Source organism: Bubalus bubalis, chromosome 8 (assembly GCF_019923935.1).
Source record: "Bubalus bubalis isolate 160015118507 breed Murrah chromosome 8, NDDB_SH_1, whole genome shotgun sequence".
NCBI lineage: Eukaryota > Metazoa > Chordata > Mammalia > Artiodactyla > Bovidae > Bubalus > Bubalus bubalis.
In genome coordinates, this window is record NC_059164.1 from 102315622 (window position 1) to 102339860 (window position 24239).

The 24239-nt window shown below is 37.6% G+C and overlaps 1 protein-coding gene across 4 annotated transcripts in view; it reads left to right on the forward strand.

The window, feature by feature from the left end:
* UBN2 (ubinuclein 2) overlaps positions 1-24239 on the forward strand; it is a 90383-nt gene that overhangs the window by 57769 nt on the left and 8375 nt on the right. For 3 of the 4 annotated variants that reach the window (XM_044946940.2, XM_006078767.4, XM_025291612.3), the window contains 4 exons: positions 728-2278; positions 8247-8478; positions 8918-9007; positions 10800-11267. In XM_044946940.2, the coding sequence (XP_044802875.1) occupies positions 728-2278; positions 8247-8478; positions 8918-9007; positions 10800-10849 (1923 nt within the window). In that variant the 3' untranslated portion in view covers positions 10850-11267. Of the gene's footprint in view, positions 1-727; positions 2279-8246; positions 8479-8917; positions 9008-10799; positions 11268-24239 lie in introns of those variants that run through there. The other variant, XM_025291613.3, reaches the window with a different exon arrangement.

Consider the following 24239-nt stretch of genomic DNA (forward strand, 5'->3'; position numbering starts at 1 on the left):
TAATACCTTAGAAGGTAGATGGTAGAGACTCTTTTTCTCCATGCTTTCCCCACCATAGTTAAGGTAAGTGCTATGGTGGTATAAATTAATAGATAGGCTTTGGTTTTATTTGGATTTGTCTCTTTTTTAAAAACTAATTGAAACTTTGAAATGATTTTTATGTAGTTTTCTTTCTTCTTAATTATAAAAATAAAATGTCAAGTACTTCATATTTTTCTTGAGAAAGACACTTTTTTAATGCTTTCACTCTTTAAGTATTTTAAACTGCTCTAATTCTATCTCTTCCTTGAATTTTAAGAAGGTTAAATTCTTAATTCTCTCTTAGGTATTTAGAGTTTTAATTTCTAATACTCTTGTTTTCTTAGCATAGTACCTTGCTCATAGTGAATATATATGAAATAAATTATGAATGACTTCTACCATAATGAATAGAAAACATAATTTAAGTGTGCTTGAATTGAATCATCTACCAGTTTGATGTACCAGTTTCTCTATGTACTGTCTGTAGGTAGCTGTAAGGCATACAAAGAGGCCAAAATGCAAGGAAGCAGGGAGTGATGGTCTGTATCATAGCAAACTGTATTACATAAGATGGGTAAAATCCTAAGATAAAGGCAAAGAGACCTGTAGAATTTCAATTATGAAAATTCTAATGCTTTAAAAACTAATACTGTGTAAATTTTGATTAATTGTTTTTATTTTTCCAATATAATGCTGCTTATGCTAGGAGTATAGTCCAAAAAAGGACCAGAAAACTCCTGCATCCTCGGTGGCTTCAGTTGGTGGTCCTTCAACGAGCTCTAGCACATCGGCCGTGGCCTCTACCAGTTCTGGCTCCACGCCAGTGCAGGAGACCATCTGCCTTGATGACTCACTAGATGAAGAGCTTTCCTTTCATCCACCTGCACTGGATCTTGTTTCTGAAGCCTTAGCTGTTATCAACAATGGGAACAAGGGCCCTCCAGCTGGCTCAAGGATAAGTATGCCAACTGCAAAACCTCGTCCAGGACTGAGAGAAGAAAAATTAGCAAGTATCATGAGTAAACTGCCACTGGCTACACCCAAAAAACTAGATTCTACTCAGACTGCACATTCGTCGAGTCTCATTGCTGGCCATACAGGGCCAGTACCAAAGAAACCCCAGGATTTAGCTCATACTGGCATCTCTTCAGGCCTTATTGCTGGTTCTTCAATTCAGAACCCAAAAGTTTCCTTAGAACCTTTGCCAGCCAGGCTGCTTCAGCAAGGACTGCAGAGGTCAAGCCAGATTCATGCTTCTTCCTCTTCACAGACCCATGTCTCCTCCTCTTCCCAAGCCCAAGTTGCTGCCTCTTCTCATACTCTGGGAACATCAGAGGCCCAAGACGCTTCTCCGTTAACACAAGTAACAAAGGTGCACCAGCATTCAGCTGTCCAGCAGAACTATGTGTCTCCATTACAAGCGACTATTAGTAAATCACAGACCAACCCAGTGGTGAAGTTAAGTAATAATCCCCAGCTTTCCTGTTCATCCCCACTTACTAAGACTTCAGACAAGCCACTTATGTACCGCCTTCCCTTATCTACACCCCCACCTGGAAATGGTTCTCAAGGGTCCCACTCCCTGGTTTCTAGGACAGTACCTAGCACCACTACCTCCACTAACTATTTAGCCAAGGCGATGGTGTCACAAATCTCCACGCAGGGTTTCAAGTCCCCCTTCTCAATGGCTGCATCCCCAAAACTTGCCTCATCTCCAAAACCCGCCACGTCTCCTAAACCCTTGCCCTCACCTAAGCCTTCTGCCTCACCCAAGCCCTCTCAGTCAGCTAAGCCTTCAGTATCAACTAAACTTATTTCTAAATCCAACCCAACTCCCAAACCTACTGTATCCCCAAGTTCTTCCAGTCCAAATGCACTAGTGGCCCAGAGTAGCCACTCAAGCAGTAACAACCCAGTCCATAAACAGCCCAGTGGAATGAACATCAGCAGACAGTCTCCCACCTTGAATTTATTGCCCTTGAATCGCACTTCAGGCCTTCCGTCTACAAAAAATCTTCAGGCCCCTTCAAAGCTAACAAACTCACCATCCACTGGAACTGTTGGGAAGAATAGCTTGAGTGGAATTGCAATGAATGTACCTGCCAGCAGAGGTAGCAACCTTAACTCAAGCGGAGCTAATAGGACTAGTCTATCTGGGGGAACAGGAAGTGGAACACAGGGTGCTACTAAACCGTTGTCTACTCCACATAGACCATCCTCTGCCTCAGGGTCTTCAGTGGTAGCAGCCAGTGTGCAGGTATGTATGTTAGATGCACTTACGTGATAAAAACGTAAGGTGGTGTAATTTCTCTCAATTTAATGATCTTATTATAATGTGTCAGTTGTTTATAACTTATGGATGTTGACATCACAGTGATGGATAATCTTGGGGACAAAACTTTTGTTGGGGTGTGTTTTTTTAATCACATGTTTGCTTTCAAAATTTTTGAAAAACAATTTAAAACTGTACCTTATCAAAGTCCAGAACAAAATCGTCATTTATGATTTTAACATACCTTCGCTTGTCTCTTCTCTTCCCTGTCCTAGTCCCTTTCTCCTGTCAACTTTCATAACTTTTTAAATCAAATTTATACATTCATATTATTTTTTTCCTTTAACTGCATCTTTTTTGAATAAAATTATTTTTTATAAATTTTGCAGTTGTTCATATATAATTATCTGTCAAATTAGTATCAGTAGTCTGTTTATACCATACTTTCCCCATTCATGAGTTTTTCATTTAAATTTCTCTCTCAGTTAACAGGAGTACCTAATTCAAGGAATCTTTTCAGAAAGGCTAATGTGAAAGTTGTTCTACGTCAGCACTTATATACCTGATGGTTTCTGTCACACTTGAATAGATAGAGACTTCTTGGGTCACTAAGTGTCTCACTCCAGATTTTATAAATACTGCTCCACTGAGCCTTACTATTCAAGGTTATAAAAAAGTTTGAGGCCATTCTGACATTTTGTTCCCTTATAAGTAACATATTTTCTCTACCTAAATGCTAATCACATTTTATCTTTTTCCTTGAAAATCAAGTGTTCCCAGATAATGGCTAGGTTTATCTAGATAGTTTTCATTAATTTTGTACCTAGAAAATAGTAACATCTTTCAGTCTCTGACCCACCCATTTTTTCAGCTGAAGAATATTTTATTCTATTATGGGCCTGCTTATCATTTCTGATCCATTTGCCTAGGTTTTTGAGAGCTCTGTTGCTCATATATTTCATCTCTCTGCCTTTCATGTCATCTTTTCTGTTATTATTTTAATCTATCTACCACTTATTTGTATTCTGAGGCCTCCTCAGATTTGTTCTTCACTTTACTCATTTGGTTTCTTTAACTTTTTCCCCCCTCCCTTGAAACATAATCCATGTTCACAGTTGGTAAAATTCAGAAAAAAATTAAAAAAGAAAGAAAAGTCATGTATCATCTCACCAGTGTTGATGTTTTCCAGATACTTTTTTTAGACTCTTCAAGAAAGTAGATTTTATATAATAGTATGTTTCATAAGCTTTTTTAAAAATAGCATTTTATGATGTTATTTCTTAGCTTCTCAATTATTCTTTGAAAATATGACTTATTTATGAAACTCTGTTGTCTAAGAAAGTGCTCTAATTTTGTACTGCATCTTATTTATGTGGAATAGGAACATCTAATGAAGTAAGTTTCCCCATGGTATCTGAGAGATTTCCTGCTGTTCAGTACAAGCTAAGTGTTGGTATTCAATGTACACCTAAAACCCAGATCATCACTCTGCCTCTACTATAGGCTTAGGAATGAATGAATTCTAAAATTCTAATATAGAACAAAATTCCATTAACTGACACTTCATTAATTGAAATCTAGGATTTATAGATATTTTAGCCATATGATTTTGCTTTTATCAGAAATAAGAAAATAGCCAAAAAACCCCCTAGGGATCGTATGTTAAAATTTAAGTTATAACTAAGGTCTAGGAGTTCGTCTACATTCTTATTTTATTATCTTTGTTAAAATATTGACTGCTTTTGAAATCAATCTTTAATTTGATTTAATTTAATGAGAGGATTATAACCAAAATGACAGTTTCATGGCCCATATCCTCCTTCCTGTTGTCAACTACTTTAACTGTTAGCTTTTTCTCTTGTGTTTTTTAAAAATAAGAATGAATGGAAGCTCTCTTAGTGTTATCTTTCAGCTTCTCATTGTGATAAATAAGGCTTTTAACTGTCTTATACTTCTCCCATTCTCTTCAGAGACTAAAATGACAACTTTTGGTTAAATCTGTGACTTTGTAAAAGATTGTCATTGTTGAGCTAACTATTGTGAACTGTGGTTTCAGTCATAAATTTTGGGCTTGTTTCCTGGAGTTAAAATTTGCTTGTTTTTTTCTTTCACTTGCTTTGTTTTCTTTAAAGTTAAATCTCCCTGTCTTTTATCATCTCCAGAATCTATCAGTTCTGTTTTTTTTTTCTCCCCGCCACCCCTGCGCGCCCCCCCCCCCCACCCCCCCGGAAAACTTCCTACATTTGATCATTTATCCCAAAAGAACAATTTGGTTTATTGTTTACCAGTTAGTTTCTTATCAAGGAAGCTACATGGCAAAATTTGTGTTTCTAAAATGTAACTCCTTCCTTCTGATTTCTTCCTCTCCAAAATGGCTTTATGATTTGGAGACCTTAATGTTCCTGCTTCATATCTGATCCTTTTTGTCTTTCTTATTGGTTTGACTGAAGAAAAGATCAGTAATTGAATAAGGTTATTCCTAACTTTTGTTCTCTTTTTTAATACAACATCTTATTGATGTCTTATCAGCTACCTTGTGGCCCCTAGATCCTGTCTTTCTAAAGCTAGCCAACACGAAAAACAGATTTCCTATCTATGTCTATAAAATATTCCACTTGCCTCTGAAAGATGTCTTTAGCTGTGTGCAGATGTAAAAATGACAGGTCCTGAGGTTAACCAAAGTTAAAGTCTTCATAGGTTCAGATTGATCTCTACCTGCTTTGTATTTAATAACTTTGCACTGAAGGCTTTCCTGTTCTTTCTTGCCCTTCAGCTTATTGATTTTCTGTGAATCCAGTCTTTGCCACTCTATAATTTCCAAAATAATTCACTAAGCAAATATTTACTAAGTGTTTAATATGTGCCAGGCACTCTTCTAGGTGCTGGGAAAATTGGGGTGAGTCAAGATCAATATATGCCCCCTCTCATGGGGCATATATTCTAGGACGAAGATAAGCAAAACACAGTATTTAAAAATACTTTGTGCTATAAAAATATAACAGAATAATATGATAAAGTGCGATTGCTGCTAACATGGATAAGGGAGATGGAGAAGGCCTCTTGGAAGAGGCAACGTTTGAGCTGATAATTGAATGACTAGGACCAAGCCTTTTGGAGAGACGAGCAAACAGCCCAGGCAAGAAAGGGAAGGTAGATGTGAAGACACTGAGATAGGAAAGAACCTGACAGGGCTGGACAGTTGGGAAAGATGGGGGGGCGGGGGTGACAGGTTAAAAAACAACTCCAGACCATGTGACTGAGGACCTTGGGGGCTACAATAAGGACTTGGGCTTTTACTTTGGGTTCAGTGGGAAGCCGTTGGAGGGGAGTGGTATGGTCTGATACACATTTCAAAAAACCACCCTGGGTGTTATAGAGAATGTGGGGGGCAGATGTACTCACCAAAATGAAACATGTCCTTAAAAAGAAATCTAATGCCCACCACGAAGAGCAAGGTGTTCCTTTATATTTTCCCCTGGGAATGAAATGTGGAGGTCATGGAAAATATTTCTGATTATGGGGCATTATCCTGAACTGTTTGCCTGCTTCATGTTGATAGCTTCTCCTGTAATGTTTCTGAATAATACCAACAATGGGATACCCCGCTTTTAAAAGGTCTCCATCTTCTGTGAGAGAAAATTATAACTGCGATGTAACATTTAGATAATCTGGTGTTTGATTTTAGTTTTATAAACAAAAGTGGATATGGAAGGTTTTTATAAGTATAAAATGTCAGACAGTTAGGGCCTGGTGCCATTTTTTTCTTTTGCTAATACACATAACTTAATTTTGTAAGTTGCCCTAATTTACATTTTCTGTCAGCTTTAATGCTTCAGTGAACCTACTCCAGAAAAGCATAAGAGTTCTCCTTATTAGCAGTATTTAATGTTCCTCACCAGGAGGGCTCTGCTTGGGGAACAGGGTTTTAGAGTGTGTTCCCCATATTATCCTGAGACTGTAGTAGAATGTTGATGAAAAAGAAGAGAAAACCCTTGTTAACTCTTGATACTGATCCTTTTTTTTGCTTCAAACCACTGTTGTTTCTAAGTCAGTAATTTGTTCCTAAATCACCCATTTTTAATATCATGGTTGACACAGTAGAGGGGAACAACTGGCAAATAAGAAAAACAGTTAAGTCCAAGCATAAATTTGTAAAGATTTGCACTTAAATGTGGGAGAAAGTTGTGATGGAAAAAAAAAGGATATGTTGAATATGAGATCATCTTGTCTTTCATTTTGTGTTGCTTAAAAACTAAGGTTTCAAGCCTTGAGTGGTGGGAAAGAATTGAAACTACTGATCTTAGCAGTTAACATATATGGGAGGGAAATGATTGTAACAGATGATGAGTTCAATTCTGGGCATACCAATTTGGTGAGGTTAGATATCCAAGTGGAATTCTTCACTAAACCATTAGCTAAACAGGATTGCAACCGAGGTGCGAGGTCAGAACTATAGGTACAAATTTGAGACATAAATAAAGGAGGTAAGGGAAGGCAATTGGAGAGCTAGTGAAAAAACAATAGAAAGCTTTTTAAGAATGCTCTTCATTTTTTCGTTCAGCAGTGGTGTGGACCATTGAGTGTATAAATACGTGAGATGATGTGGCATTTTTGCATGGGAAAATCACCTACATTTTTCCTATAGATTAACTGAGAAATTAAATGACTAGCCCTTTATTAATAATGTTTACTGGTAGAAATCATCAGTATACAAAATAAAAGTAACAGTTGCTAATGCTTATTATTGATTAACAAATATTCAGAGAATTCAGTTTTCTTGACCAAACTTAGAACTGTGAAAATTTTTTACCACAGAAATTTGGAGTTGATAAAATAAGGCTATAAAAGAAAGCTCACAATTGCAGATGTAGTAGGTAATATCTGATACTGAGAAATTTTGGTTATAATCTTTACTAAGTACACAAAAAAAAGTCGGAATGGAAAAAAATGTTTACTTGTTGTATAGAAAATTGTTCAAAGAACTAAATTAGCTTTATAAAGTATATTTCAGTAATTTCTCAATGAAAGCTTATCAGTGCTGGCATGTTTTGAAGTGTTTTTCTTCATAACGATGGCATCAAAGCCCAAGTGAGGGAGTGTCAAAACACTCTGTAATTTACCTTTTGCCTTAGGAGTCTGAGTTCAGAAATGTAGTGGAATTGAAAATCAGCTTTCAGGGGTTAAGAAGAGATGAGATAGTGTGGAAAATGAAGGCTGCCATTCAATAAGTTTGATAATAAAAGAAAGATACATAAGTCAGGTTGTTGCTAGGGGTTAGGGAAGAGCCAGGAGTAATGGTTGGTTGTACGACAGTTGGTTTTAAGGTATGTCAGCAGTCTCTGTATATGCAAAAGCAGAGGAAATGCAGAGAATGTGCAGTGCTTGGTTGACATCTGTGACAGAAAGTTCTGCAGGGGTGGTATTCATGGCATAGGTCTGGTGGTTAGCTTTTGAGGAAGAGGCAGATAAAGCTTTTGAAGAGGAAAACACGGATGGCCATTAACGATGAACGTACAGGGTATCTAGTTGAGGGATCTGAGAGAGTAATAGTCTAGAACAGAAGCTGCAGAGATTGTGCCCAGAAAGACAGTTAAATTACAGATCAGAGACCGAATTGAAATTATATGGAATTAATTCCCTGTGTCAGATGTAGAGGTAAGAGCAAAAGCGGAAATCCAAGTTTAGAAATTAAGAGAGGAATGGGTGTTAATACAGACATTGCAGTAACAGTTAAGGAAGCTTAACTGGTGCTGAAACGTAGAAGTATTTCCAAAGCCAGTATTGGTCACTCTTTGAAATGTAATTTACACTTCAGCCTTCATTTCTGTCTCCCAGAGTTTGTGTTAGAGTAGACGTAAGACACAATCTCACGTTCATGAGGATATTAAGTAAAATAAATCAATTCAGGTTAAAGACTTGATTTCTTATGTATTTTGACCCCTGGTTTCTGCAGTCCACAGCAGGAGCATCATTATTGGCTAATGCCTCACCTCTGACTCTCATGACATCACCTTTGTCTGTAACAAATCAAAATGTGACTCCTTTTGGGATGCTGGGTGGCCTTGTTCCAGTGACCATGCCCTTCCAGTTTCCCTTGGAGCTACTTGGCTTTGGAACGGACACAGCTGGAGTGACAACCACCTCGGGATCTACCTCAGCCGCTTTCCACCATAGCCTAACTCAGAGTAAGTGGGGCTCTTTTTCTTACATGGCTTCCTAGTCTTGAGAGAACAGGAAACCTCACAAATTTATACTAATTGAGAGCAGTCTAGTTGGAGTTAGTGGAGATTATAGAATTTCTTTTTAAAAGAAATCCAGTTTATTTCTTGTGTATATATAAAATAAGTGGAATTACTGGACTCTGAAATCTTTTTGTAGTTTCTAAAGTGAACTGGCTATTCCACATTTCTATCTTAATGAAATTTATAGTAAGAGAAAGTCAGATTTCCTGGGTTATTTGCATGCACATTTATATTTATACACGTAATGTATGTGCTCTAGTTTAAAAAAACCTTTGAAGTTGAGGTCTGTGCTTGCATTGGATAAATTATTTTTATTTTTGTATCTAAGAGGGCTCAGGTCTTAGTTTGAAGAAGATCACTGACAAGTGTGTTCTTCCCCCAGATTTACTAAAGGGTTTACAGCCAGGAGCTCAGCACGCAGCAGCGCTTTCCCACGCACCTCTGCCTACACATGTACAGCAAACATTTAATGGTAAGAGAGCCCCCCGTTTCTTCCTCTATCTAATATTTATACAGATTTACCAATATATTAAATCTTTCCTGAAAACAATGTGAGAGAATGACAAAGATTGGAAAAAGTAATTTTCATATGAGCAAATCCTCATCGGCAACAAACGCCTTTTCAGAGAAAGGAAACAGGTAAAGGAGATCTTTTGTTACATGTGCAGAGAGCCTTTTTGAAGGTGTTTGTTATGTGGGAATGAGGACAAAGAATAGGATTCATAAGACAGTATACAAAAATCATGTCCAGTAGTTAATCACACTTGACCTTTATGGAAATTTTCCAAAGTGCCAGATAGTCTTGTGACACACACATATTAGTTAATTTAATCCTTAAAATAAACCTGTGAATGAGATCACAGTCCCCGTTTTACAGATCAGGAAATAGAATCAGAGGTAAGCAACTTGCCCAAGTTGATGGGATAATAAGTGTTTAATTTGAGATACAAATCCAGGAAGTCTGACTCCATGGCCTGTATTCTTAACTATCACTCTTCTCTGTGTCTTAGCCCTGATTAAACCAATGTGATTTCAGACTCTCTGTGTTATATACTTGCAGCCCATCTAGATTCTCTGAGATCTGGAGTTGGACAGTGGACACTGCACCCAACCCTGGCCTCCAGATTCTTGCTCTCATCAGCAGCTGGCCCCAGTAAAATGCTGAAACTATTTTTAAGGGCCATTTTCAGCATCTTTGAGCAGTTCAGCTGCTCTCTTAACTTTGAAAGCTGACTAGGGCCTCACTGTTCTTTTTGGCCACTGCATTTAAAATGGTTGTTGAGCAAGTTTACAGCTGACCACAAAGTGGAAATGGGAGCTTCAGAGCAATCTTGAGGCAGTAGGTTGTAGTAAATGCTCTAAGACACCCAGGTGTTAAGCTGCCCCAGACTAACTCCTTGAGAGAATGAACACAGGACCATAGTTGTGCCAGTGTGGGAACAAAGTGTGAGTCGCTCGGTTGTGTCCGACTCTTTGTGACCCCATGGACTATAGCCTGCCAGACTCCTCTGTTCATGGGATTCTCCAGGCAAGAATACGCAGGCCTGGTGAAGCTTAATTTTCCTTGATAAGGCAACAAATGATAAGAGATTTTCTACATTTTTTTTTTGGCCCTCGAGGTCACCCAGTCCTACTCTTGTCCAGTTTAAGTAGAGTGATTAGCATTTTCCCAGTATAAGTTACATAGCCATATGTAAAACTAGAAAAATCATTCTTCCCATAGCAGACTTTCCTACCTTTTACAACGTTTGCCAGGTTAGGACTAAAAGATGCAGCTGGAGTTTTCACTCCCAGTGTGGTCCAATCATTTACATAAATAATTGAGAGTTATTAACTGCTATGTCATGGCAAGAAATTTTCACCTGCATGAAAATGAAGTTGACCTTGAAGTTGACCTTGTTTTCTAAGGGAATCAAAAAATGTGATAAGTTCCTTGAAGGAGGGGGACTGATTGTGTTTTTACATTTCTTTATAATCCTCGCAGCATTTGATACAGTTGACTATAAGGTAGATAACAAATACTTGTTGAAATAGTATTTGTAGGACACTGGAAACCAGTTAAACCATAGTCATTTTGAGATAAGAGAATCATTCTTCTTTATATGTCAACTTCTCTGTGGTGTAACATGTAAGTTACTAAAGGTTATCTTTCTAGCAATGTCGTCATCCACGTGAAAATTAGAAGTTAATTGTATGTTTTGCTTCATATGCTTTTAATTTTTATGACATGCCGACCCATACTGATTAAACACCTCTTTTCTCAGATGGAGGCCAAAGTAAAGGGGACACTAAATTACCACGGAAATCTCAGTGACTTCCCAGCAAGCGAAGGAGATGACACACTTGGCTGGCTGTTGGAACCTACCTGATGGGAAAGTACTCGTGTGGTCATAGGGCTGCTGTTCTGTCGATGTTTACATTCTCTCGTCCCAAGCACTGTGGTGAGGAGGAAAAAGAAAAGAAAACATTACTTGAGTAAAGCCAGGTGCAGGAGGAAGAAATGCTTTTGTGCAAAGTTAAGTGTGACCTTTAGTCTCTTCTAAAGAAAGACAAAGTTACCATATTAACTGACTTGAAAGAGACTCAGTTGTCAAACCCACAGAAATACAAATTTGATTTTTCCCTGGGCAGGAAGAAGGAAATTGAGGATTTGGGTAAACTCCATCCATCCTGGGGGTTGGATCTGAACACTTGTAGACATAGTTGCATAATAAAAGGCAGTATACCCCAAATTAGGCCAGTTTGTCAGGAGTAATGGTCATATCTGAGTGGACTATGCAGCTAATTTGCCACAAAAAATATTTAATGGCCCTATGTCTGATGCAGACAGTAGCTGAGTATAAATCATGTACCCTCAAAAATCCTGAACAAACTTGAATCTTCTCCAGTGTGTAGCAACTCCTGTGTAAATCAGTGGACTAAAGATGTTTCAGGAAAGTTATTTTAGCACAGTGATATATATTACATTTTTTTAAGTCAAAAAATTGAGCCTGTTGCTCATAACAGATGAAACTTAGATGTCCCCTTTTTGTAAAAGGGTCAATTACATCTTCCATTCAGAAGCAGGTACTTAATTCTCTTCTTCAGGTGATTTGTGCATCTGGTGTTGACTGGTTAATTCTTATTTCCATTCTTGATGTTAAAATGTGACTTGTGTTCACATTTTCCTCTTGAGAAATGGGGATCTTTGTTGTAGGACTGCAGCTTTGGTCCACTTAGCCTTTGCAGGCCTGCCAGTATGAACTGTCAGTTTCCCCCAACATCACTTTAGTTCACAACCTCTCCTTCTGTTCTTTTAGCTAGTGGTATTTCAGGTGATTACTAACTGTTGATATAAACAGGTATAAGTGTGTATTGCAGTGCTTCTTCATTGGTCATTCAAATGGCATATATGTATTTGGGGGGAATTTTGAAGATGGTATTTTAAAGGGAGGAATTAAATTAGGATCATTGTGTACAGGGGATTATTTTTATAACAATCATAGTGTATTTTTACTCCCTATATCCATTGTAGTGAAACTGACTTGGAGCATTTGAAATTTTAAAGTTTTACTAATACTTAGAGTATTGATATATGAGTAAACCTGCAGATAATAAGACTCCGTTACTAGAGCTTCCTCATGCAAATTGCATGTTCAACAAAGGATGTTAAGGGAGAAATTTATAGTGTTTGGATACATTTTGTTGACTTTTTTCACCTCATCATTGTTCTAGTCTTTTTCTTCCTGTTTAGGCTTCTGAATGTTTTCAAACTGTTCACAAGAATGGTGTAAGCTTGGTCCATTAACAATGCCAGACACCTAAAAAAATTGCACCAGATTGGTAGTAGCAAGATTTCTTACATATGTTTTCATTACAAGTCCCCCAATACCATTAATATTTATCCAGATAAGGGTATTAATCAGGCCCTTTTTTACTTTCATAAGCAAAAGTTGCAAATAGGCTTTAGGACTGAATAAATTAACACAATGCTTTAGATCTGTAAGCCCATATTTTGACTTCAGAGTCATATTGGCTTACTTTACAGTGGAAAAAAAAAGTTAATAACTGAAAACTTTAGTTCCAAGAACTTGTTACAGTAAGGGGAAAGGGTTATTTCAAAGGAATCATTGATATAATTACTTGCCTCTAAGAATTTAGTTTATCAGTAAAGCAAATAAGAATGTCCTGTCAACCCTAGTCGGAGAAGGCAATGGCATCCCACTCCAGTACTCTTGCCTGGAAAATCCCATGGATGGAGGAGCCTGGAAGGCTGCAGTCCATGGGGTCACTGAGCGTTGGACACGACTGAGCGACTTCACTTTCACTTTTCACTTTCATGCATTGGAGAAGGAAATGGCAACCCACTCCAATGTTCTTGCCTGGAGAATCCCAGGGACGGGGGAGCCTGGTGGGCTGCTGTCTATGGGGTCACACAGAGTCGGACACGACTGAAGTGACTTAGCAGCAGCAGCAGCAGTCAACCCTAGTAGATACTTTGGAAGGATACTGGGATGTTGCAGATAGGTTTGACTTGAATGGAGAATGTTTGATTAAAGTTTGTTCAGTTTTTTTAACTAGGGAAGCTTATTCAGTTCTTGAGTTCTTCCAATGTAGCATACCTCTTGCTTTTATCTAATTTAGAGGGGGAAAAAAGTCTGCTAATCTTTAGAAATTTTCCTTTGAGAAGCCACCTTCATTTTACTTCCCTGAACAAGGAGAGAACACAATGCAGATTCATCTCTCTTCTGGTGGAGAGTGGTACGTGTATTCATCTGTGTGTGTATTTTTGTACACATATATTTATCGATAGATGAGTTCAGTGGTAGTTTAAATTGAGGAATGACAGCTTTAATTTGTTAAACCCATCAACTCAGTCACACCATATGAAGACCCCCCCCCATGATTCTGTCTTCATTCGAGAAGAGTGGGATTATCAGTTCCTCCCCCATATCGAAACACCTGAGGGCTCTGGGCTCTGAGGCCTCCTCTGTGGAGATTTTATTCTGTTCTCTTCAATCCTGATTCTGTGAGAACTGCTGCCTCACCCCCATCACATTTTCATTACCTTCATCCATTTCAATCAAGACTGCCCGTTTATATTGTACAAATCAAATAAACATCCTTATATTTCTTAAAAAGTATGATCAGAGAATTACTGCATGTAAATACCTGTTTCTTTTCTAGATCATAACATTGAAAATGGTGTCCATACTGTACGGTCACCTATTTTTACAGCTTTTCTTACTAAAAACATACATACAAATCAGTTATTTTTTAGCACAGAGGCTTGCGACTCATATTCTATTTTTGCACTTGAAAATCAAATTATGTTATTTTTTAAAGTGGGGAGTAATTGGAAAGGCTATAGAGCAATGTGTCTTTTCTGAAGAGCATTAGCAACATCCCAGTGTAAAAGTAATCAGCACACAGTTACATCCCATGCCATGGGATTCTTGATTCAGGAAAAGTAAGCTGTTTTCAACGGTCTTGTATTTTAAATTGCCTTCGCTGACGTATAAGCTGTTATTGTACATACAAGTTAATCCTCAGTATTCACAAGCAATAATGAATGATCAGCAGAGCTGTCTCCAGAGATAGCAGTGCTGAGCCTCGGCTGGAGACTGAGAGCAAAGTGTCAAGCTCATTCAGAGCCTCCACAATCGATGTAAGCAATAATTTCATTACCAGTCGGTTATAATTCTTTCTCATCTGCTTCTGAGATCAGAGGGTAAAATAAATCATGATTTTAAAACCAACTGAAGAGATTAAGTATTGGGGGAAGAAGTGAAGTTCATCTGAGGTCCCCAAATCTTGATTTTGAGGGACTCAGAGCATTGTGTCAGCACATTCCTTCATGCCTGCCACCCCTTTGATGGATGTTGTTAGCCCAAATTTCTTTCTTTCTTTTTTTTTTAACATCATAGAAGCTGAATAGGGTTTATCATATCACCCAGCTAGAAAGAAGAACCGGGCACACACCTGTTTGAATGCTGTGGGTTTGACACCTGTATGAAAACAACTTCTACGAAAAGATATTTAACCCAGGATTTCCCCGCCCCACCCCCCCCAAAGCAGATTTAAATTGTTTACTACCCAGGTTTGGAAAGGGCAGACACCTCTAATCTTTCTCCTCTCGTTGCCCTCTACCACACCCCCTTTCCACCTCTACTTGGTTCAAGACATTTTCTGAAATGAAATTCTACTGTTATTCAAACTACCATTGATTACGCGAATACTGTGTCCCTTGGGATCATCTCTTAGCACTCCAATTAATCTATCAGATTTGCTGCTACATTTGTAAAATGAACTTTGCCTGTAATGTTCAACTTCAATTTACAGTTCTTTATTTCTGGGAGGCTTTGTCATATAATTTGACCCATGTGTAGAACTAGGATACTTTATAAGGGTGTACCATAAAAGCACACTGGTCCTTGTATTCTTTTCATCATTGAGGTTTTGGATTTTTGTTTGCTCTTTTTGTTGGTCGATGTTCATTTTGTCCTGTTTTAAATTAGAAGAGTGAGAGAAATCTGCAATCGGGCCAGACTTGAGACCTTGCCCCCGTGCTGCAGCGCTGCAGTTTCTGCTGATTTTATGTTCTCAGAAGGGCACTTTTACTTGCTGTTGTGCATGTATGGTTGTTTTTGTTTGTTTGTTGTTTTGGTTTTTGCTTTTAGGGAGCTTTTGTTTTTCTAATAATGATGCAGAAGACAAATGCAGTAGTAGGTAAATGATTAGAAACATGTTAGACAGTTTTATTTTATAAAATTTAAGAGGAAAGGTTTAACTCTGTAAATCATTTCTTAGCTCTGGTAAAATGGCTTATACTACTCCTCTAAAGCATATTCAATTCAGGCCTTTGTCTTTGTTAAGTGCCTTTTTTTCTTTCTTTTTTCCCCTCTTTTGAAACTATTCTCAGATACCCTAAAGTAAAGGCTAATAACATCAGGGGATTCAGGAGGAAGAATCTCAGAGTTGCCAAGATCATGTCATGCTGTAATATTCTTCTTTTTCTTTATATGTATATGGATATATGTGTAAGATACACACATACATGCATACATATATATGTGTGTATATTTGTATACATATGTAATATATATATATATATATAAAACTAGTAGCTGCTGTACCATTGCATCGTTTCCAAGCACTCCCCTTTTAATGTTTGCAAAATTTACGCCTTGTTTATTCCATTGCCTTTAGGTGATTTGAATGGGTAGATTGGGAAATTTTCTCACAAGGTACTGTGTTCGCCCTTTGAATATCTGTTTGTAGAAGTTAATAGGAAAAACAACTACATATAAAACAAGTCAGTTACTATAACTAAAATAAATTTAGTGGGCTCATTGGCTGCTCCTGGATGTAATCCACTGGTCTGTGCCCTTCAGACTTGGCATGTGTAATACTAGAGAAAGCATTGGAATAACAAGAGTCTTTCCAGGTCAAGTTGATAAGGTACATGATGTCAGGCAAGACTAAAGACACGGGAGAGCTAGAGTTAGAACCATGGTATTGTTTCTGAGTTTTGAAGCAAGTTAGCAACTTTGTCCATATTAAAAATGCACCATATACTCTTCTGGAAAATGGGTTTTGAAGAATTCATATAGCTGCATATCTTTTAAAAGGGTAATAAACTTAGAAGCAGAAGGACTTCAGATATGGAGGGAAACACTCATATAACCCATGGCATTCTTGAGAGAGCTTCAGTTTTCTCATTTGCCAAATAATTACATTTGGCTTAATATGATTTAATGGTTATTTATGTTTCTCCCTTGAGCAAAATAACATAATATCAGTAATTAGTGTTCATCTGTTTCTTGTTGAAAACAGATGTGACATGTGAAGGGAGACTAAGTTGAACCAATCCTCAAAACCCAGTATAAATATATCTAGTAAATGCCCCCTTTTAAATACATTTTAACTGAGGAGACTGGTGGCCAAAAAGGAGAAAGCAGAGGCTCCTGGCAGTGTTACTTGATAGCAAGACTGTTATCAGGTGCCCTCAGTTCAGTCATGTTACTCTTGAATTATTGTGTTTAGGGGGAATATTGTTTAACCTTTGTGCCTCAGATTACCCATTAGAAAATTGGGTATAATAATATTCACCTACCTCCCAGGGATATCAGAGACTTTTTCAAAAATATTTTGAGTTTTTCTAAAATGTCCTATATAATTTTAAAAAGTATTATCATCTTCCTGCAGAGGCTAAAAAATTGTTTCCCTATGATGGGTATAAAAAGCACCATATGATTTTTAGGTTTAAAAAAAAATCACTGGAATTCTAATTTAGATACATATGTGTTATTTAAACATATTATATTTGTGGTTGGATAAAATGCTTAGTTTCAGGTTAATAAGAGGGGAGGGGGTAAATAACACTAAGTTTCCTAATTATAAGTAGTTTTTTTTTTTTAAAGCTGTTTATGGTATTATTACATGTGTGATTTTTGCCAAGATTGTGGAGCTGAAGCTAGCTACAGTGTGAATGATTGGTTACTAGAGTTGATTAATGATCCCAAATGTTTTATCTGCCTCACTTTGCCATGTTCTCAGCCTAATTTCCTTATATTACTTGTTCAGTGATGAATATAGCTAAGGTTTTAAGTTTCTAAGAATGAATGGGGGTCTCCTTGTAGAGATTGTGTACTATTCCTGTAACCATAGGTTTATCCAGCTTTGCACTGAAGGGGCAAGCACTACACAGTCTGCTAGGTGTACTTTAGCCAGTCTACCTTTGTAATTTATGCTTCTTTAACGTGAAAGAGTTGGAGCCATCAACTGCTCAGGTTGTAGAAAAAGGGGAGAGAGGAGGCAGGTTTCTCTTCCTAGCGGGGGCAGCCATGGGAAGGGTGGGGGTACAAAGAAATATATTTTGCCCGGCTCCAGGGACGAGAGGAAGGTCATCTTATCCTACCCTCCCTCCATCGGGTATATGAAGCAGTAATACATAGAATTTTCCTTTTATCATTTAAAACAATAACAACAGGAAACATTGGATGCTGCTTCTCTGTTAGAGCTAGATGCTGAGCACCATTTGTGAGGAGATGTGTGTAGATTTTGTAGCACATATTCAGGGTCAGGAAAGAGAATGTCAGGTGATTAGGAACAAATGATCCAGTGTTGAGTGAGTTGGGAGAAGGCCCCAGGCCCAAGTAGACAAAGCCTCTGAGTTAATTCCCAGAACTGGCTGAGGCCCATTTACTCTCTAGTGATAGGATGTTTTTCCTTAAAAGTCACTTTTTGTATTTTTGTTTTGTTTTCCAGATAAAGCCTTAGTTAGTAGCCTCTAAATATGAACTATGCAGATAAATATACATGTTTTCCACATTCTTCCTCTTTTTTCCATTCTTTAAATAACAGATGTTAATTAAGACTTCTACCCAAAGAAATAAGGCATAAGGGTTTTGTTGAATGTGTGTTTGTTCCTCTCGGGAAAAGTAATGGAAACATAAAAATAGAGATATTTTGTGTGTACATCTGTCCTAAAATGTGAACTTTATATTCAAAAACTAAGTACAGATTCTGGTGCACACTGTAGTTAGAATCATGGAATGTCTTAGGGTTGTTAAGATAAAACCATCCCAGTGTTCAATTCTGAGAAAGTTTTAGATTCTCTGGCACACTGTTCAGGTTTGTGGAGCTAATAAACAGATGGTCAGACTATCATTATAAATATATGGTGTTAAATATGGTGTTAAATATTAATGTCAGATTCTCATTCTTTCTTCACTTTAGTTTTCATTCTTCTTTTCTCTAGTCTGAGCTCTCAACCGTTTCATCAACCAGTGGCTACACTAGAATAAAAGTTGCTAAGAGTCTGGGGAGGAAAGGTTAAACTTTCACCTCTTTTTCTCATTCACATTGGTCATCTATGCTGGGTCCCCACTGAATTTGAAAGTAAAGACTACAGGCATGTTGTAGGAGACTGTTTACATCCCAGCACACTCAGACAGGGACTGGTAGGATTTTAATCAGGCTGCCTTTGAAAAACTTGATATTTTTCTCAGATATTCCCAAAGTACCATTTGCTTGAAAGTAGCTATTTGCGATCTTTATTTAATTTCCTCATACTGTAATATGTAATACTTATGCTTTTCAGACTTTCTTTCATATGTCCATTTTACAGCAGGTTAGCACTTAAATTTTGGACACTTTTCCGAACTGTTACCCAAACAGGTCAAGAATACTTAATAAATAAATAAATCTCAGTAGTATAATTAAGGGGGTCTATATGTCCAGGACTTAGAATCATCACTGGTGACCTGAATTTTTTTTTTCTCTTCTCCTTTGTGTTAAAAATAGATTTCTCTACTATATAATATAGTAGTAGCTACATTGCATGGCCTCTTCTTGATACTTTTCAAGGTTATTCAAAAGAGAACTTTTATTTGTTTTTATTATTTGTTGGGCTCCTATTTCACATAATAGTCTGCCTTGCTTCTTTTCATTAATTCCTCTGGAATAAACCTACTTTACAAAGGTCTGCGTCAGAAAGGCCATATGAATCCTTAGTACCAATTTTAGGTTCCTCAGAAAACTCTTGATATATTATTTGTTACTGTTTTGCCAATAATAATATAATCCTATTTTATCTTGTCTAGTTTTAAAATATTTTGTAACAAAGCACTAACAGAAACTTAATTGAAACACAAGCAAGGTGACTATTACCATAGATAACGTGGAGGTACTGTTTTTTAATTTAACAGTTCCATCTACCCTCCAAGCACATTTAGGAGTTGGCAGTAACCAAGACTAGCCAAGTGGCATATTCTTCTATGTGACAGCCTGCTATACTACATTTCATGCCCTTCTGGCTATAAACTTCCCTCCTTTTTTGCTTCTCTCATCTGTTTGCAGGAGTAGTGTGCTCTGTGCCAGCATATTGGGTTTTCTTTCTTGTACCTGTGAAATTACCAAGAATTACCCCCAATTTTGGCCAGAGGCATTAAAAGAGAAATTATTCTCAGTTGACAGAGTTATTACTGTTTTATATACATGGTCGGAAAGTTGACCAAGTTTGGCCAACTTTTAAAATCCTGGCTATGCTTACATAATTAATTACATAGACCTTCTGAGACTTGTAGATAAGCAAGGGGCCCTTGCACCAGTAGAGGTAGGTTTCCAACATACACACAGTTTTTTTGGCCAGCCTCCAGAGAAGGGATTCAAGCTTTGTACTGCTCTTTTGTTGGCTGTCTTTGAAAAATTATATTACAGAATGTATCAAAAATATCTAATTGTTCTTAAGAGTATGTAAATCTTAGAGCTTGCCCTTCCTTATCTGTTGCTTGCTAAACACTGGCAAGCTGAAAAGGAAAGGAAAGGAAATCTCTGGCTGGTGAAAATTTTGTGTCCCAAACAATAAGTTAATCAAAGTCTCCCAAGGTAACCAAATGATGAGTGTTTTCTTGTTTATTACAAGCAAGAAAATTTATTTGCAGTTGTAAAAATTATCGTGGGACTGCAGACCGATTTGCTATAACTGATTGGAAATAAGGATTCTGATTTTTAGTCGGGGTAAGCACATATTTCCAACTCTTGCAGTATGAATTTTGATAAAGGAAAGACTTTTGTTTGGTAACAGAAGGAAAAACGGGACTTATTTATACAGTGAATGCTCACTCTATAGAGGAATGTCCCTCCGATTACACAGCATCTTCTTTCTTGAGCCACCTCCCCGCTTTATATAGATGCCAACAGGTTTTATAATGCATTTTGAAGGAAGGAGCCTAAATAATTGCTGCTCCTCTGGGTGAAAGGCCCTGACTACCATATTGCAGTTGTTTTTAGGGAGGTGTGTTTTTGCTAACTTGAAGGGATATGCTGTATTTTAAATTTAAATAAATGTGTGACTTAATATTTTGGGAATTTTTTTTTTCCTCCTTTAAAACTGGACCTGAACACAGCTTTGAGTTGATATTTGTAATAATCTCAGGACCTGAAAGATTGTAGCATTTAGTGTGTCTTAAAAATTATGTACTGTACCAGCCATGGATTTTTGTAAATATACCTGTCTCCCTTTTTTGTATTATTTTAGTAAAAAAAATAATAATAATAAATTTAAATAAAAGGGGGTGGTGATGAGATGTGAATGGGTGTGGGTATGTATGTGTGTATGTTTGTATAAGGCTCTTTTGAGATGAACTGGTGCTTGTTTAATTTCCGGCTCTAATGAGAGCAGGAATATGGACAAACTGCTGCTACCGAACCCTGCACTGAGCCTAGATGTTTCCATTGTGTTTCCTAGTGACTGATCAGGAAATGACTAAGTTAAATTCTTCTTCCCACTGCCATCTTGCCTTTGAATTCTCAGTTCTACACACTTTTTGAACTTTAATGGTAAAGCTTTCCAAACTTTGGGTGGTTTGCTGGTCTCTAGTTTTTAGAGAGCTCTTGTCACTATTTTCTAAAGACAGAGGAGTACAGGTAAAATTTTTTAACCCCCCCAAAAAATCACATTTCATAAAACCCTGATGACTTTTGGATATGTGAGAGGATTTAAACATTCCTAGATGTGGATCTGTGAATTTAGTAAATTGACCCCATTGATATATATACTCCTTCAGTGCAGGGATTTCTTTTTCTTTTTTTCGCAACAGCCTTGCTCATATTCCAAGTGTAGCTAAGCAAACCCCTGTTTTAAAGCAGGAGCCTTATTTGATTGTGTAGATGTTTCCTGTCTATCCTTTGCGACAGGGCCTTTTACATGAGTGTTTTTTCTTTTTGTATGTGTTACGTGTTGTTGTATTAAATAAAGAGGAATGTACATATTATTCTTGTGTCTGTTGTATCATTGAGTTAACTTGAATTTTAATATCTCATTCTTTCAGTGGTGCTGGAGTATCTCTTGCTTGTATCACACTGTGCTGGGTGCTATGGGATACAGAAATCAGGGCATGTATTTACCTACCTACCCTCCATGTATTTACAAAGAGTCTGCAATCATATGACAAGTTACAGTTCAAAATGTGTCACAAAGGTGTGGTCCATGGCCACCTGCCACTTGAGTTCAGAGCAGGGGAGAAAATAGGCTGGAAAGATCTGAGGAGACCTTGTCAGGTTGATGACATTTGAACTGGGCCTCCACGGATAAATGGGATTTGACTGGGAAGGAGGAAAAGGGAGCATCCTGAGCAGACTCAGGAAGAAACAGGAAGGAGGCCAGGCTGGTGTGAGGTGGGTGTTGGGGTGACTAGAGGAAGCCAGACTGTGTGAGTCCTGGAATGCAGGCTTACTAGGTTCTTCCTTCAGATTAGAGGGTGTGTGCCTGTGTACGTGTATGCCTGCCTCCAGGATCAGGGCTTGCAGTTGTAGATGCAGGATGCTCACCTAGTTGCATAAGTGAGCATCTTTTAGTCTTACTTGTAGAGGACTTCTTTAGGGAAAATATTGGCATGAGAAAAAAGTGAAAAAATGAATTTAACCTTAGAAATCCAGGTAGGGACTGGGAAAGAGGGTGAAAAGATAGCAATTTGTGAGAGAAATCGAACAGTTTCATCATTTATAAGTGTATATGTGCATATAAGATACAGAAAAGAACATATGCCTTCAAATATAAGCAGTCCCGGTATTTAAGTGTATTTTCAGTGCACTGTCATTAAGATGAAGAAGTTTAAAGACATGGTTCTCAGGCAGGAGAGGGTAGGCTGCAAGTGCTTTTACGAAAAACTAGTAACATTTAAGGCCAGTTTTGCAAAAGTGTGTTTTTGGGAGTAACAGCCCCTCAAATTTGTAGCTAAGTAATCTGACTACCATCTTGCAAATGTGCATTAACGTATTAAAACTGCCATTGTTAAATAGGATTTTTTAAAGCCATAATTTCCTCAAGCTTCTTTGACTGTGGAATACTTTTTTTCATATAACTTTGATTAACATTAAATTATATATAAGGCATGTGAAGCACTTAGCACAGTGACTCATAGTGAGTACTACATAAATGTTAGCTTTTATTATCATTTATACTAGTTTTATTATTGATTATATGGTGTGTGTGTGTGTGTGTGTGTGTGTGTGTGTGTGTGTGTATATGTATATATATGAAGTTTTTAAGAAGAAAAAACATGGCCCAAGGAGTTAAGGATTTCAGACTAACCAAGTCAATTTAGAGCCAAGAATTAAACAAGAGATGCAGCCTGTTCTCTGAGGCTGAATTGAATGAGGGACAGATATCCAGAGGGGTTGGTTCACAGGAGTATAGAAAACTGAAGCAGCAAGTATGTTTTATACTTGTCCATGTAGTCAAGAAATCATCTCCAACCTTAGCTTTAGTGCAGAAAAGTGTGAGCTAATAAGTGTTCAGGCACATGCATATGTACAGAAAGAAAAAAAATGGACGTATACTTCAAAATACAAAGAGTGGTGAGATAAATGCTTTCTTTTATCTTTTTACATAAATGGATTTTCAATGAACGTGGATACCGTGAATAAGTTTTTTGGTTTGGGAGTTTTGTAAAGAAACAAAGAGGTGGGCTTAGTTGGAGAAAAGGGGGAAAAAATGGGAAGGAGCCACTTGCTATCTAATCACTGGGAGAGGGGAAAGAAATAATTTATTTCTTCCCACTCAGACCCCAAAACTGGATCTGGTTTAGAGGGAAGACACAACTGAACAGCTTGCTATAAAGATTTTAGGGGAAAGATTATTCTTGCACTTGGGTAAAATAAAAAAATACCAAATACATGATTGACAGTGAATGCAAAGCATCTTTTCTACCCATTGTCCCCCTTTTTCTCCCCTAGACCAACTACTGCTACCAAGTTCTCCAGTTAAAAGTATAAATATGTATCCAGCCTTTTAACATTATCTTGGAGGTTATTCCATCTCAGTACATAGAGATCTGTCTTTACGTGTTGACAGTTCATATAGTATTCCATAGTTACAGTACCAGTTATTGATGAGCGGTTAGATAGCTATTACAGGTCTAATTGTGCTGTCCTTTAGGTATTTGGTGTCTGTATGCATAACCAAACCGGCAGTCGCAGGTTTGTTTTGTAATGGATAATAAGGCTTGACATTCCAGATTTGAAACTCAGTGTCTGGAATCTGCGACATTGCTTCATATCCATGTAAAGCTTTAAGGAATACTTGAGAAAATAAATATTTTTTTTAAGAGTTTTGAAAATTGGAAGTAAAAGCAGAAGAGCTGATTCTGGGTGCTCGAAGGATTGCATTACATTGCAGGTGAGGGCACGAGCTTTTCAAAGGGCAGTGACAGGTATCGGCTCGTATGGTAGTTCTTCCTCATCAGAACGTGCCCTGATGTGGCTTGTTTTTTTTCTGTCTCTGTGTATATTTACCTTGTCTGTGTCCCTGTGTCTGTCCCTTCACTATTTCCCCACTATCGTTTCTGTACTAGGGTGGCACAGCGTGCAGAACAGGCTGACATCAGACTTGGGCTCTGAGGTCCCCTTTATGAAGGTGGCACTTCAGACAAGATGTGGCTTTCCGTTCAGCCTCCTCATTTCTGCAGGGATGATTCCCAGTGGAGGGTTTTTGTTGTTGAATTAAGAGACAAGGTATGGAAAGCACCTAGCATAGTGCCTAGCACATGAGAACTAATACAGGGTGGCTACTATTATTCTGTCTCTTCTGCCTCTTTTTTCTCCCCTGCGTAAATTCATGCTTCCTCTTGCTCTAATATTCCCAAATATATAAGTGAAACCAGTACTTTTAAAAATCTTAAAAAATATATATTTAAAAGTACAAGAGTGGATAAATACCA